General features: G+C 35.6%; 4 protein-coding genes and 1 pseudogene across 6 annotated transcripts; 3 read left to right on the plus strand and 2 right to left on the minus strand.

The window, feature by feature from the left end:
• On the minus strand, window positions 1-5351 carry LOC100184780 (CAAX prenyl protease 2-like). Of its 2 annotated transcripts, none has more exons than XM_002131427.4 (4): window positions 2280-2566; window positions 1413-1707; window positions 1064-1172; window positions 1-694 (listed from the first exon to the last, which is right to left on the minus strand). In XM_002131427.4, exons 1-4 carry the CDS (start codon window positions 2393-2395, stop codon window positions 366-368), a joined length of 849 nt encoding a protein of 282 aa, XP_002131463.1. In that variant the 5' UTR covers window positions 2396-2566; the 3' UTR covers window positions 1-365. The 2 variants fall into 2 exon arrangements, 1 of the variants encoding a protein (XP_002131463.1); XR_003396385.1 differs by having other exon boundaries at window positions 667-694; window positions 2280-5351.
• A 2045-nt stretch (window positions 5352-7396) lies between these two features.
• Window positions 7397-8995, plus strand: LOC108949904. The gene is made up of 4 exons (XM_018813931.2): window positions 7397-7628; window positions 7712-7981; window positions 8240-8478; window positions 8738-8995. Exons 1-4 carry the CDS (start codon window positions 7577-7579, stop codon window positions 8942-8944), a joined length of 768 nt encoding a protein of 255 aa, XP_018669476.1. The 5' UTR covers window positions 7397-7576; the 3' UTR covers window positions 8945-8995.
• Window positions 8996-9747: 752 nt separating this feature from the next.
• Window positions 9748-11348, plus strand: noto8 (notochord specific gene 8 protein). The gene is given in 3 exon segments (NM_001032457.1): window positions 9748-9801; window positions 10022-10219; window positions 10910-11348. Coding segments are annotated over 3 exon segments (411 nt in total). The 5' UTR covers window positions 9748-9791; the 3' UTR covers window positions 11113-11348.
• A 493-nt stretch (window positions 11349-11841) lies between these two features.
• On the plus strand, window positions 11842-13980 carry LOC113474665. 2 transcript variants are annotated; one of them, XM_026836606.1, is made up of 5 exons: window positions 11842-12014; window positions 12127-12588; window positions 12806-12920; window positions 13141-13313; window positions 13365-13980. In XM_026836606.1, exons 1-5 carry the CDS (start codon window positions 11912-11914, stop codon window positions 13511-13513), a joined length of 1002 nt encoding a protein of 333 aa, XP_026692407.1. In that variant the 5' UTR covers window positions 11842-11911; the 3' UTR covers window positions 13514-13980. The 2 variants fall into 2 exon arrangements, with proteins under 2 accessions (XP_026692407.1, XP_026692408.1); XM_026836607.1 differs by having other exon boundaries at window positions 12127-12567.
• Window positions 13981-15124: 1144 nt separating this feature from the next.
• LOC104266213 overlaps window positions 15125-16035 on the minus strand; it is a 2453-nt pseudogene continuing 1542 nt past the window's right edge.

Below are 16035 nucleotides of genomic sequence, written 5' to 3' on the forward strand. Positions count from 1 at the left end.
TATTTGATATTATTTATATTTGTGTCAATTTATCACTGTAGTACGACTTGCATCACAATAATATCATTATCAATTGTGCTCAAAAGCAATTTTCACAAAAAATGTTACCTTTGTATTATACTATGGTTTTAAAATATTTGCTAGAAACAGTAACTGGGTTGTAATAACTGTAAATAAGGAAAACAAAGCATAAAAACAGAAAAATCACAATTTGGTACAACAATACTAAAACCAAGTAATTAAGTTACATCTGCTCATAATTAAATGTAGGAATAGTAAGATATATAAGCATCACGTATGAAACAATGAATGCCTATGAATTCGGAATTATGATATATATATATTGAATTGCATATAAATTTAATCTATTCAAAATATAAAGTGTTATTGTATATCAAGGGATTAGTTAACGGATACAGTGATAGAAGAAAAATGACCAGGCCTAGAACAAAACAAAAACAAACAAAATTTCTTCTTTTGTGGCTGAGAGCCAATTCGAACTCTGGAAACCCCATAATGTTACATAGGGCGTGTGACATAAAGGCACTGGTTAAATGACCAGTTCGTAAAAATATAAAAGAAGACAGTATTCCAAAAACTGTTGTGTATGATGCTTGAAATATAGTTGATATTACAATTGCACTGAGTGTGTGGTAGCCTGTTTTGTATTGCTCATACGCATGATGAAAGTGCGCTGAAAAAAAAAATATTTATTTATAGTTGCAACAAATGAACCCATGACGTGGCATAGTAGTAAGCACTTGCCTCTAACCCAGAGGTTATGGATTCAAGGTTTGTTGATGCTGCCATTGTGGGCGCAAGACACTTAACTACAACTGTTCTGAACCCAGTGGTCACTAATGTGTTGTCTAAACTCTAAACTGTCAGCCATAAATAAAAAACAATCACCCACAAAGAAACATATGTAGCAACTCAGAAGCTGGTACGAGGTGCATAAAACAAAACAACAATGTTATAACGAGTAACGACTGTCATTTTCTCGCCATGTTAGAATAAAACAAGGTAAATTTATTCTTTCAATTGTTTGGGTATAAAATCTTACCAAGCCCAAAGAACCATGGTGCAAGTAGAATGGAGGTAAACTGTCCAAGACATGGAACAAGCAAAGGCATCATACATCCGCGAAATACTAATTCTTCAGAAAGCGGAGCCTGGAAAATGTACAATGTAACCACCATACTAAATCCCACCATTCAATAAGGTAAAAACCGATAGAAATTGTACAAAGTTACATATTTGAAATTGTACAAAGTTATGTATTTGAAATTGTACAAAGTTACATATTTGAAAACTGGCAAAAGGTGTATGAAACAGAACTCCTGTGCTTAATTTCTGTTGTTTTTTCGCCACACTAGAATAAATTGATTACATTCATTCCATCTTCGACTTACCACAAAAAAGTTTCTCCATAAAATAATATCTGTCAATTTGTAGCAGGTCAAACTTGTAATGCCATGATCAAGAATAAACATCATCATTGGACCAAGAAATAAAATAATTATCAGCAGCGATGGAAGTATTATGGCAGGGATGAAACCACTCCATCGAATTCCAATCCATTCCAAAATGCTGCCTTTCATATGAACGCCACACAGGGACGAACTGGACATATACACCACAACACATGCAAGTATTGACACAACTGTGACTCGTAGAAACCTTTCTTTAATTGTTTGAGGATGATCTCTGTTTTAAAAATTAGAATAATGATTTTTTCTTATATACATAACATAAATCAAATAGAGATATACATATATATAGCCCAGTCTGTAGAGAATGGCAAGGGTACGAGCGATTTTGTTTCCAAATTTTGGTTATGCACGCCAATTAATAATCAATGAACCAAATCTGTATTAAACTAAATTGGATTTTCGAATGTGATCTTTATTCGGAGCACACGCAAAAATAAACTTCTCACACGCTCGAGGTTTAATCGGGAACTGCCATATTCTTCAGACTGGTAGTGGTATATACTGCCAATACATTTCACAAAAAAGACTAACTTTTCCCTATTGCAATTGCAAAAATATACACCTAACCTAGGGGTTAGTGGTGAGCAAATAAGGTGGGGGCGGGAGAGATTCTTCACTAGCACCCGTGATTGTATTATACAGAAAAACCCAGAGATTATACAGAATTATACTTTTAACAAAAAACATTAATTAGTGGCAACCATTTTTTATGTCATGTCGTTAATATAACTTGACTGATTTATTATATATTCACCAGTATTGTGCAAAAGCTTTATAATTCCTCACCTTGGCAAGAATTGAGTACGAACGTATAAGCTTCCAACGTACATCGTTGCAAACGAAAAGCATGTTGCAACAGCTTGAAATGTGGTAACATCGGTGAAACATATTTTTTCCAACATAATACAAATTTAAATTAATTAAATACTACAACCAAACATTCCAACGTGAATTTTTTTAACATCCAGTATCAAAAGCAAAATCACCCATTCAAAAGAAAAAGAGAGCCAGGCGTCCGTGAACGGGCACGAGCATCATACAGTCATACCAAAGCAAGTGTATACGCCCTGAGCTTTGGTCATCATAGTACTCTCTATTGTCTATGACTCTATGCCATGGTCATAACGTCACGATGGATTCATCAGCCCCGCCTCATTAATGATAATAACTAGTGTAGCAGTTAAACATAACTGCCGCTTGAGGACGAATAAAGCCAAGCAGCAGTTTGAACAGTCAAATAAGTCGATCAAGAAGCGAAGTCGAAACTAAAACATCGAACATTAAAGTTCTAGCAAAAGCTTAGCAGCGAGTCCTAACGTAAATTACCGTCGTTGTAAAATCAATGCACGGTCATCGACAGTACAGTGTTTCATATTCTGTCATGTGAGTACGTGTGCGACAAAGTGTAAAATACGCAGTCTAAAAAGTCAATGTAGAACCAGAGTATACTAAACGTATACTCTGGTAGAACCAACTGTCATCGATAAACGTTATTCGAGCAACCTTTGTTTAGCTAGCAATATTCATTCATTGCTCACACGCGGCAAAGCAGTAAAAAATCGGCCACAAGGTTTCAGTCTCCGTATGCATTCGTACATAAAGTTTGTAGTAGTCGAGGCGTTGGTCTACTGGTCTTGCAAAAAAAGGGTCTAAAAATGTGATGTAAACCGGCTAAATAATCACATGACAAGGGTCGTGTTTTAGGTGAAACATACCTATTATTAACTGACACCTTTTCCACTTATCCATAGTGTTTTAACAACTGTTGTTTAATGTTAATTCCCTTCTCTTTTTAAAAAACTTCTTCATCATATATACGTGAGGAAATAAATAATTATTATTTTAAAAGTTAAGGAAAGATAAGAAATTGTGGCATGACTGAGCAATTATAAAAAAACTATTCATATTGAAAATAGGATCCGGATTGCTTAGGTTTGTAGCTCTTTAAAACTTTCAAAACTCCTTTTATTACATTTCCCATACCAATATTATTTTCAGGATTGTAAACTTCAAAACAGTATAAATAAAAAAATAAAGATTCATTAGTACAAAGATTGGTAAACCAGCAAATGCTACATAACACTAATCTATAATCCTAAACATTTATGATAAAATAAATAAAAATTGCATATAAAAATACATTGTATAATACAATCACAATTTATTTTTAGTTATAGAAAATGATTTGACAACATAATTTTTTATGGTACAGATAAAGCAATAACATTTACAATATTAGTAAAACCTTTTTATGCAATATTACAGCCTATTTGTGGTAGTACGCAATTAATAAATTGATAAACAAATAAAAAGTGCATTTCGGCATAAGGCAGGTAATCAAGTAGCAAGTAATTGTATAAAAATATGAAAACATAAAATGTTGCACTGTTAACTAATGTACAAAACAAAATAAAGAAATCAATTTAAAAATTAGGCAAGTAAGAATTGTGTAAAGTAAAACATGACATTATAAATGATTATGGGGATTTGTCTGTGCAAACTCTAAAACAATCTCAAGGCCTCGACGAAAGGAAGTCCAGCTACATCGAAACTGTGGGGTGGCCTGTCTTGAACAAGCCAACAACTCAGTTAATCTAAATTTATGTGGCCAGCTATCAGAAACCTGGTCACTGAGCGTTTGAAATATCCAACGTGAAAATATACAAAGGTGTAAATGTGTATCTAGTCCTGAACATCGCATTTCAGGTGTGCAATATCCACGTAATTCTTTGCAATGTTTTCCAAGTTGATATAAGAATGCACCTTTATTGTCCAAGCCTACAGTTGGGCAATGCTGCCATGTGGTACATGTAGTTCCAGACAGAAACTTTCTGTAGTGGGTGTTTAAACGATCACCAAATAAAAAATTTTCAAAACCTTCTGGGAATTGCATTACAATATCATAGTTGTCAGTAAACACCAGGTGTTTGGGATGAAAGTTTAAAGGGTACAAACCATTTTTTAAAAATGTCTCAAAAATTTTTGAAATACTAATCATTGTTTTAATTGAGCCAATTAGGGAGAATGAACTGAACTTTAAATGGTTTATTAAACCAAGCAAAGCAATACATTTGTCATTAAAAGTGGGGGTCTGTATCATGGGACCACACACTGGCTGAGCTTTGGTATATCGCTGGATAACATACTGAACTTTTTTCACTTCAAGCAATGAAAATGGTTCCAAACCCATTTCTTGCCCACTTTTTAGCAAAACACATGTTCCATGTAGTGTAGGTACCCCTGGCCATCCTTGCATTTGATACAGATTAAAAAACACAACGAGATTGCTCATAAATGATGGACTGCTTTTGGACATATAGATCCCTGTTTCTGTTTCGATGATAGATAAAGAAGAAACATCAACTGTTGTTCCATCCGGTTCGATCAACTTCCCATCTTTATTGTTGTCTAGAGAATATTGAGCCCTTGTCTGTACTTGAGACCAACCATCACATGTTAAATGTTTGTGAAAAAGGATCATCATGTTTTTATCCAACTTAGCTTTAACAGGAAGAAAAATTGTGTTGTAGGAAAGATAGTTTTCTGAATCCTCTTGTCTGTTTTGACTAATCAAAACATCTTGCTGTAATTGAAGCTCGGCAATTTTAGCAGTTAAATTTTGCATTTTTTCATTGTGTTCGTGTTTACTAGTGCCTCTTACTGAACATGATTGGTAGTTTGGATATAGATTTACAGCCAAGTATAGCATAAAACATAAAACGATTATTGCCACAAAACTTTTACATTTGTGAGCAAAAAATATTGTACGCATCATAGAAAAAATACAAAAGCTAACCTGCAAATAAAAACATTGTGAAGGTGTCAATAATGTAGCTTTACCATATTGACGACGGCTGTAAGCATAGTAACTTGCAACTATGCTGCAAGCTGACATAAATCTGTCATTTAAATTCTGCGTTTGTTGTTAACGTGGCGGCGGTGGCGCATCACTGCCCCTATACATCCTTTGTGGGCAGCTAGCATGTTGCAATCAGAGTCGTATAAACACCGAGTAGTCCAACTGCCGTCTATGTGCTATGTGTGTCCAAAATAGAGCAAAAGTGGTGACTTTGACAATGGGTTTAAACGAACTTGTTAAGTTTTGTTTGTGTTTTCCTATTGTGGAAAGGTGTAAAACAGCTTCTATTTACCTTAACAAACATTTTTTAGAAAAAATGTATAAATTTAGCCGCATTAAATGACTAAAATGTCGCAAATCAACCGCTTCTAATTCTAATTTTTGACTTTTTTTGACACAGAAAACAAATAACACATGTTTTTTACATTTTTCAACCTTTAAATTTGTTTTTAGGCCCAAGTTTTTCTGTAATTTACCGAAAAACATACATTTTCCCTATACCTACTGTGTTATTTTGGACCCAAACTGGCGTTCAATTTGTGTTTTACGTAACAATGGGTAGGACTACTCGGTATTTCTATGGCTCTGATCAGAGCCAAAGAAATGAAACAGAACAGCCATGTTATAACAACTATACATACTGACGTGCACGTAACACCAACAATTAATTACGTCATGTAAAATTTCCCATTTATCGAAAGGAAGCATGACTGGGGCAATGGAAAACTACAAATGCCGAAATGCAGCTTTGCCATTCGTGTCGCACCAAATGCAAAGCTATATATAATATTTATTCGAGTTGGGATACTGTGGTTGGAGCAGTTAACATAGTAGCATATATAGCATAGCCTACATTGGATCTATCTCTTCAAAAATGAGTTTCAGCGGTTTAAGTTACAGTATAATAACCGTTTTTAAAGCAATAACCAAAGATATGCCAAGTTTAAAACAAAACGGAGATTTTGTAAGCAACTTTTGCTGGTGAAAATGTACCAAACGTTTTTAGGCGTGTAAAACTTGTGTTACCCGGCCATGCCATAATAAAGGAGTGATGAAAAACTGCGTATTTTTAACACACCAATACAAAACGGCAGACACGCCTTTAGCATTTCAATTTGTGTCATGTTTTTGGATCACTAACATTTTGTTTGCGTTGCAGCATAGATATAGTAGGGTGGGGGAGATAGGACACTTTTTCATTATATTTTCTTGTCCCATGTGGTAGTAAACAAAAAAAATTCAAAGAAATATTCAACCGCATTCCCACGACTCCCATAGACCGTTGTAAATTGTTTAAAACACGATCAGGATATTTGTATATTATGTTTTAAAGGTGTCCCATCTTCTCCCACTCTAATATACCTAAACATATAGTATGATGGGGGAAGATCGGACACTTTTGACACAAAATATTGAAAAACACTGATCGTGTTTTAAACAATTAACAACGGTTCATGGAAGTCGTAAGGATATATTATAATTCTTTGAATGTTCTTTGTTTACTACTAACTGGGACGAGTAAATAGAGTTAAAAAGTGTCCCATCTTCCCCCACCCCACTATATGTTTATGTATCTGTGGTTTCAGCAATTACGTTGTTTAGCAATATATAGCATTAGCTGTTGATTTTAACCTAAATACCAAAACATATGTTTTTGCGGTTCCAAGTAAATGTATGATGACAACATGCACGTGTATTTTTTTCTATTTAATCATGACCCGCATTTTGTAAAACATGGAAACGAATGTTCGGGACAACAGCAGAACAATATTTTGACTGAAATACAGAACGACCAGGCTAATATTTTGAGGTCACAGTTCGGCAGAAGGTTGTACCGTTTTTTCCGCATCTTCTACATAAATTATTTTTGTAATAATACGTGCCCGTTCAATATAGTTTGACTCTCATGTTGTTTAGATTGTGTATTCGTTAGAGTTTGGTTGATTTAAATGAGCAGAAGTTTAGTTAATACTATACATATCATGGGTAAATCATGATGTATTTTAATCTTAAAATACGGCCCCAAATAAAGTAAATCTGTTTGCTATATACTGCTACTATAAGATGTGTTGCATAAAACGTGCCAAAACACCAATCCAATACCTGTGGTATGCATTCATTATTTATTGTTCAGACAGCATTGTTCGCTAAGCTGTTTTAATTAACTACCCACTTTAACACAACACAGATTTCTGTGGGGTTAGGTTTATTAACATTGGTCATTATGAAGTGCATTTGGTTCATGTTGCTTGTAGTTATAAGCGAGGTCAATTCAAGTAAGTTGTCTACGTTTAAGTTAGTATAAGTATATATCATTAAAGTGTAAGTATATATATCTAGTAAACAAATCCATCAACAGATAAACCGCTGACCAGCGGAGGGAGTTTTGAATTATCTTCGTTTTCGGCAAATGCTAAAACAAAAGCAAAGATCGGCTACATGATGTGCTTGCCTAAAGCTCCAGATTACGTTCACGCAACAGCAAGACCGAGCGACCCATCTTTACCCCACAAGTTCAACGTGGCCATCATTGAAATTAACAGAGGACACTTTATGATTGAATTGGAGCGAGTTGATCAAGCTACAGGGTGGGATACAATGATAACTGTGGATTGGTCCCTGTATATGGGTACGAACGTAAAACGATTTTGTGATCACCAGTGATATCTATAGTAGGGTGGGGGAAGATGGGACACCTGTTCATTCTATTTTCCTGTCCAATTTGGTAGTAAAGAAAGAAAATTCAAAGAATTATAAAACTATGCCTTCACAACTCCTTTAGACCGTTGTTAATTGTTTAAAACACGATCAGGATATTTAGATATTATGTGCTAAAGGTGTCCCATCTTTCCCCACCCTACTATATCTTATTTATCTTTTCTTACAGGTAAAGGAATGGTTTATCAGAATATAATCCTTTGGTTCCCTGCTGGTGCTTCAGTTGTAAAAGAATTAAACCTCACTCAAGCAATAAAATTTTGCGCCGAAAGCGGCGGTCGATTGGTGGATATTGTGGATAAAGCGATGTACGACATAGTTTATAACTACTGTCGACAAACCATCGTATTCCCCATCAGACCAGCTACCCATGCTGATATTTGGCTCGGTTCAAGTTACAACACAGTGGTAAGTTTGAAATACTAGACTTAACCTGCTACATTCCATTCTGTAAGTGAATTTGTACATTTTCGAGAGTGAGTTTGCAAAACTCATAGGGAATAACAAGCGGAGACATGTCTTTCTCCTTCTAAATAGCCTAACTTACACGCCCACAAGCCACCAAATTTTTTAATAGTTTAAGACACTGCACAATAGTCGACAATTAATGGAGACACGAAAAGTTAATTTCCCGAGTTAAGAACTTGTTATATATATTTATCCACAGGCTGATACAGTAACACAAAGCAATGGAAATCCTGGGTATAATGGAGATTGGCACCCTGGTACTCCGTATAGGGGAGATCCGACCGACACCGGTTTGAGGCTTAGCATTAGACCACCAAGTTCAACCACCTCCGACCATGGATTGGTCAATCTTACCCCGGCATTTGATCTTCCAGTTACACAATTGTGTTCAGCTAACCTAATGTAACCTAGTTAGCACGAATTACTGTCTGTCAAATAAATGTGAATGCATAACCTATATATAGTAGGGTGGGGGAAGATGGGACACCTTTAACACGTAATATCCAAATATCCTGATCGAGTTTTAAACATATTACAACACGGTCTATGGGAGCCCAAAGGATACGGTTTTATAATTCTTTGAATGTTCTTTGTTTACTACCAAATGGGACGATAAAATGAAACACAAAGGTGTCCCATATTCACCCTACTAAATTTGTTTGATATACCTGCTGTAATGCTTCACAATTCTACATATATTTTACTTTCTGTTGCTCTTGTTACATGGCATATTTGCATTTTTTTTGTATTGTAATTCTTGTATTTTAGTTTTACGATACTAACAAACAATACAAATCAAAAGTACGCACTGGATTAATTTGAACGTATAACACACCGCAACGACGACACTATTATTTCTCGAACAATTGCAAAGCTATACTTAGTGGAGACTACAACTGCTACCACCAAAGTCGTCCTTATTATTATAATTTGTAAGCTCTATAATTGTGCAAATGCCAAATAAGCATATGAATTATAAGAACTTCCTATCGTAAACCAACCTAAATGACAGTTGTTGCAAGACAATTTACGCGAAAAGCTTTTATAACTTGGTTCACTAAATCTAATGTTTAAAAATCACACTCTGGTTTTAACACCACAGTGGAATGTTGCGGATGTTTCAGCGCTATGACGTTACTTCCTCTCGTTGTTGTCATATAAAATGGTAGCGTCATTGGTCGCTCTAGTGTTTTTGCAGTTATTCATCAAATACACCGTAGCATATATTATAAGAAGGACGCTGCAAAGGAAATATGTCTCAAGGTAAGAAGAGGTATTCGGTCCATTTGTAAGCACTGACGTATATTAAATGTGATAGTAAAGCTGTAGTTACTAAAAATTCTTTTGTATAAAATTCCTATAGCATCTATAATAAGACCGAGTGTAGAGAAGTTATACTACAGGAGACCTATACGTTTGAGCATTCAGCATTTGTCGTATATATTAAAATAAAATTAATTCGAGCTACTGCATATACATGCAGGAAACACAAGTACAAACACGGAGCTGAACTTGGAATACGCAGCGTCTTTAATTCTGCGTGTGTTTCAAAGCTACGATGTTGATAACGGCGGTACATTGCAACGAAGAGAGTTACGAAACTTGTTACGGCAGTGTGGTGCGAAACTATCAAGTAAACAATGCGATGATATAATTGACCAGTTAGATACGGACGGCGATGGTAAGTTATTGATGTCCGGTGACTTAAAACTTAAAAAAATTAATGTTCGTAGTTGAACTTAACTACTGGTACTAACATTTTGGGCAATGGTTTTATTAGTATACAAACTTAAAAAAAAATGAATCAGAAATATTAAATAGCGGTAAAAGTGTGTGGGTTATGTATAGCTTGTTAATTAAGCAAACAAACCAATAGCCATTAAAATAGTTAGACAAATTGTTTTGTATTAGTCTTGTACCGGGAATGATGCATCGTTAACAGTGTTATTGCACCAGGTTGGCAACGATTTGTTTCCTGTATTGGCCCAGCATGTATGGCACAGTATACTTATTGTTGTGTATAAATATAGTTTCAATACCTGCAACCTAGGAATCCTGCATACATTTATTAATAACCGGCGCTGTGGCACAGTGGTTACAACACCTGCCTCCAACACATATAGGTTTGCTAGTTCAAGGCTTGTCACTCCTTCCATTTTGGGCGTTATGTATCCTTAGCCAATCGTAGGTATATAAAGGTTGTCTAAGGCGTCTACCATGGCACCACAGAAAAAAATCCCCAAAATGATCACTTACAAGTTATACCACTGTTAGGGAACACCAGGTATATGAAACAGATCTGTATTATAACGACTATATCGTTGACCTTTCCTCTCCAGGCGTAAATGAAATTTTGATTTATTCATTGCAGGAGAGATGAACTTTGCAGAATTCATGGCCTTCCTCGGCAGATTGTATCAGTTACAATTCTTTGGTTCAGACCCTGGAGACTTCTGGAAAAGGACGAAAGAACAAGATGTTCAACCTGCTCCGAAACTCCCACCCCGCTCTTCTCCACACGCGTCCCCAAGAACAGTTGCTGGTCGTCCATTACCAGCGAAACCGAGGGTATAAATCAAGCTAAGTGTTGATTGGTGCCAAGCTGCAAAACGATAGAAAGTGAAACGCTATATAACACGTGTATTATCATACAACATCCTGCCATTATTTTTTTATTCCTGAAAGTGTTACTAGGAACTATATCATACCTATATATATGTAGAACCAAAATATGATATTCTGATAACGTATTAACATTATACGTTTTATCTATTTTCTGTCGCCATTAAATTTTGCTTTTAAAGAAGTTACACAAAACCTGTATATGTTGTGAGCCTACAATGACGTTATTGTCGATATTTCAAATAATTAACCGATATTGTGACATAGAGTTATGTCCGTTGTCGTAGCGCGTAAAGGTTATGGGTTCGAAGATCGACACTGACACCAAAACGTCCATTTCTGCCATTCAGTATTCCGTCATGTGTTGGCCAAATTGTCAGCCATACAAAACGTTCACAGAGAAAAACAAATGACAAAAGCTTCAAAATAGTGCGGTTTTAAACGGATCAGTTTAAATTAAATATTTACATCAACATAAAGAATATCTGTACATAATTTCGACTTCTCTTACTTTTTTAAAATGAGAGAGTTAGGTATTTACAAACACATTATAAGGCTCAAGATAAAAATCCAACTTGATAGTACAGTATAATGGAAACAACTATTTATAAATCAAAACAGGTCTCACATAACTATGCGTGGTGGCAGGAAATCTATATTTAAATACATTTCCTTGTTTAGTTTGTGTTGTTGTTGCTGTGTACTCCAGATTTAAAGTACAGCAGTCTACAGTTAGATTACACAAATATAAATGTCAATCAGAAGTGATTACACACAGCAGCATAACATGAAATGTTTTTGCATACTACGTCTTTTCATCGTAAATGCAGTGACCCAATTTCAAGTTCTAAACGGTGAGTTTTAAAAATGTTTTATGTTATTTTGAAGCCTGCGTATAAATTGCTAAGCTGTACTTAAATTAAGATACTAATATAGTGATGCTTATTCTAAAATGTTAAGTTTCAGCTAACACTTTGAATGATGACGTCACAAAACTGCACTTCTTCAATCAGAAGAAAAATTTTAGTGAAGCGCAGCAAATTTGTTTCAAAAATAACTCAACACTTTTTGTCAATAAAAGCGGGAATCTACAAGACATTATAACACCTAATAATATTGACAGCAATAAAACAAGTAACATAACGGCGAACATTCCTATTGGGATGATTAGTTATTGGGTCGGTGCAACACGGAAGGCTAATCATAGCGTGTGGTACTGGTTAGATGGAAGTACTGTTTCCACAATGAACACAGCTCATCAGTATTGGCTCAATAACACCTTTAATGCAAACTCTACGGCGCACTTATGTGCAAGTATGATGTGGATTCACGCCAACGACACTAACGTGAAAGTACAGTTGAATGCCGACTTGTGTTCTCTTCATAAATACTTCGTTTGCCAAACAGGTGAACTTGTACAGTATACAGGTAAACACCCAAGTTCAAACATATTATAGGTTTACACTTTGGGCAACAAACGGGATTATATTACTATTAGAATTTGTTTTGGTTGTTTATTTAGAAATAAAAACTGCCAGCACACCTGTTTGTGCTGCATAGGAAAATGGTTTTGGGTAACACAAACCCAACAGTAGAAAAATCACAATTCCTTTTATTAATGATAAACTGTTAATTTCTCTTTTAGGTAACAAAACAGACTTTCCTCAGTCCCCCACCACATGTAATGAAGAATGCTGGTATCCTCTGTCAATACTGTTTTGTATATTGCTTGTTCTATTGATAGCATTGTTAAAAAACAGGTACCGGTATAGCAACCTATATAAATATACCATGTTGCCTATTTGATTAATATTGCACTTTTTACCGTAATTAGCCTACCCACAGTTTTACATTCATGGGTAACTCCTAAGCGGGCACGAGGTGTATGAAACAGAACAAGTAAATAGCATTTCATTGCCCCGCCAAAACGACTGTCGGCCATGCCACATAAGGTAAAATAAGTTACATTCATTCATTCAGCGGACGACTTGAAAGTTGTTCTTATGCACATTTGACGAAGCTCCGATCTGTTCGTTTGTTATCGCATTGGCATAAGAACGTGCAAGAGCCCGTACCTCAACACGAGGTACCTCAAGATTTGGTCGAAGATACAGTTAATGCTTATGAATTTGCAATCAACGTACCGCAGAACGGTAAGTAGAAAGGCGAAAACATAACTATTTTTCATAACACCAGTTTAACAGAAAACGCGTACGATTTCGCCGATGAAGTGTCACCAGCAGAAGCACAGGAGGCACCGGACATAACGATCACTCTCAATGACATACCACAGGAATATACAGTTGTCAGTCGACCAAAGCAGTTGGATGTGCTTTACGCTACTGTAAAGTGATAACTTAAACCAATATATGAAGCGAACCTTTACTTCATGCTGTTGTTCTTTACGTTTTACACAAGCTAAATATTAAAACCAGCCACAAATCGATTAAATATAGTAGAGTGAGGTAAGATGGGACTAGTTTCATTCTCTTTTCTAAGGCCATTTGGTAGTAAAAAAAAACATTTTTTAAAATTGAAGAATTTTAGAACCGTATATTCACATCTTCCACAAATCATTGTTAATTGTTTAAAACACGATCAGGATATTTAGATATTATGTGCTAAAGGTGTCCCGTCTTTCCCCCCTCTACTATATATATATATAACCGTAACCACGGGACTCTTAAAGATCGATTAGAAAATATCGGATTAAGGTGGTTATTTAGGTTGTAATCCATCTTATTATACTTCTACTTTTTATAAAGAATCTTTTATAAACTATATATTATTACCTTCTCAATATACCAATTGTAACCTTCATGTTATGTGTAGTTGGTAATTTGGACAGCCGATTAGTAATTACTTGGAGTAATCAAGTGACTTGTCCAAGGACACAGACATCCACAAAGGTTGCAGTGATGAGCCCTGAATCCATTACCCCTGGGTTAGAGACTGGAGCGCTAACCAACTGCTTGTGTCACGGCGCCGAATTTTTGGAAAGCTTATAACAGCCGCACCAACTACCTTTCTAAAATTTTAAACTCTTCCTCTAAAACATTAACATTTTTATATCTGCATATATTTTATTAAGGAAGTAATGTAATTCACGTTTTCATTTTCGTAGAGCCTTTAATTGGTTCTGTAGAAAAATAGAGACATGAGTTAAAATGTTAAATGAACGGTGGTATAAAATGATCGTTCTGCTCTAAATAAACACAACCCTAATAAAAGATTAGTAAAGACTATATAAATAAAATTGCAAAGTAAAGAAAACCCTGCCTTTTCCGTTGCAGCATGGTTTACTGGGCTGAAAATAAATATAATGTTATTTGTAACATTAAACTAAACAACGAAAGCGTTCATCCTACTACATAGTCATATAGTAAAGTGGGAGAAGATGAAACACATTTTCATCTCATTTTCTCTCATATAATAGTAAACAGAGAAAAGCATTTGGATACTACGTGCCAAAGTGATGGATCGTACCCCACAGTACTTATAGTAATATATACCAAAATATCTGCCATTCGAGAATTAACTGTTGCCATTTTAACAAATAACTTTCAAATCTTAAAACATAAGCACACCTTTGCCGACGACGTGGTTCAGTTAGATTGCTAGAGCATGGTACAAGACGCGGTGTCGCGATATATTTGTTCCGATCGTTAAATTTAGACCGGGCACTATTAAAACAGTATATACCCATTTAGTTTCCTACGGTCTAAGCGGTGTTAATTTAACATTACTGTTATAGGCGCTTGATGCTTTAAAGTAATCAATCAATAAAACAACTACAGGAAAACGCATATTTATTTAGAATGATATATAGCATCCTAACGCCTTTAAGAATGAACAATATATAGGAAACTGTTGACTCTAATACGTGGAGAAACACACAGTACTAATCGGTTAACGAGCAAAACATACAAGGACATGTACCAAGTTTTTAACAGACAACCAGCCATATATACTATTTCATTTTATATTTACATTATATTTACAACTTTGTTTCGCTTTTAACTTCCAACTAGTAGAACAAATACCACAATGGACATTATGTTTTGCATATACTAGCAGTAGGATATAGAAAACAATGAAGAGACATAAAACGAGTTGGGTCTACATTCGGATTGAATTTCTTTCCACTCTTCGCTTTGTCCAAATTCACTGTGTTGCCCGGGCCTTGACCTATGCTCACTTGCTCATGTAAAGTGTCCACGTTTAAATTTTTAAGTGTCTCCATTGTAGAATGTAAAAGGTCTGTAAGCGTCAAATCTATTTTCAATCGGTTGGTTATAATGAAACCCAAAGCACAATCCTCGGCCATGGCCGCTTCCCTTGTAGTCACAACCAGGTTTTCTCTTCCACACCACGGTTTCATTTTCAAAGCCAATGGCCGGGAAATACAACAGCCAGCACCTCCGTGGGCAAACTGATATGTCTCAGAACGACCATGATAGCCTGTTGTAAAAGATGGAACGCTTAGTCTACCAATGCAAATGTTTTGCGTCCAGTTATAACCATTAACAAGATGGACCAGTCGTGGTGGATTGACGTAATTATCGTCGTCGAATCGGCACCACCACTTTTTACCGCTAGCCAAATAGGCATCGAACACTGTTCCTGTTTTACAGCTTAGATGTTTTCGACTTTTTGTGGGTCCACAGTTTGTGTTGATAACGTGACCTCCAGTTGTTTCGTTAAGCTTGTCGTCTTCGCCGTCTGTGAAAATATAAGTTTGCTTCTTAGCAAGATTGAACCAAGTCTTAACGATTGGGACAACTCGTGGTTCGTGAAACTTTTTGCTTGTTCTTACGCTGATGAAAATATCATCCAGAGTTGATATACCATCGTTTACTGGCTTGTCAGATATCT

This window comes from Ciona intestinalis, chromosome 11 (assembly GCF_000224145.3).
Source record: "Ciona intestinalis chromosome 11, KH, whole genome shotgun sequence".
Classification (NCBI taxonomy): domain Eukaryota; kingdom Metazoa; phylum Chordata; class Ascidiacea; order Phlebobranchia; family Cionidae; genus Ciona; species Ciona intestinalis.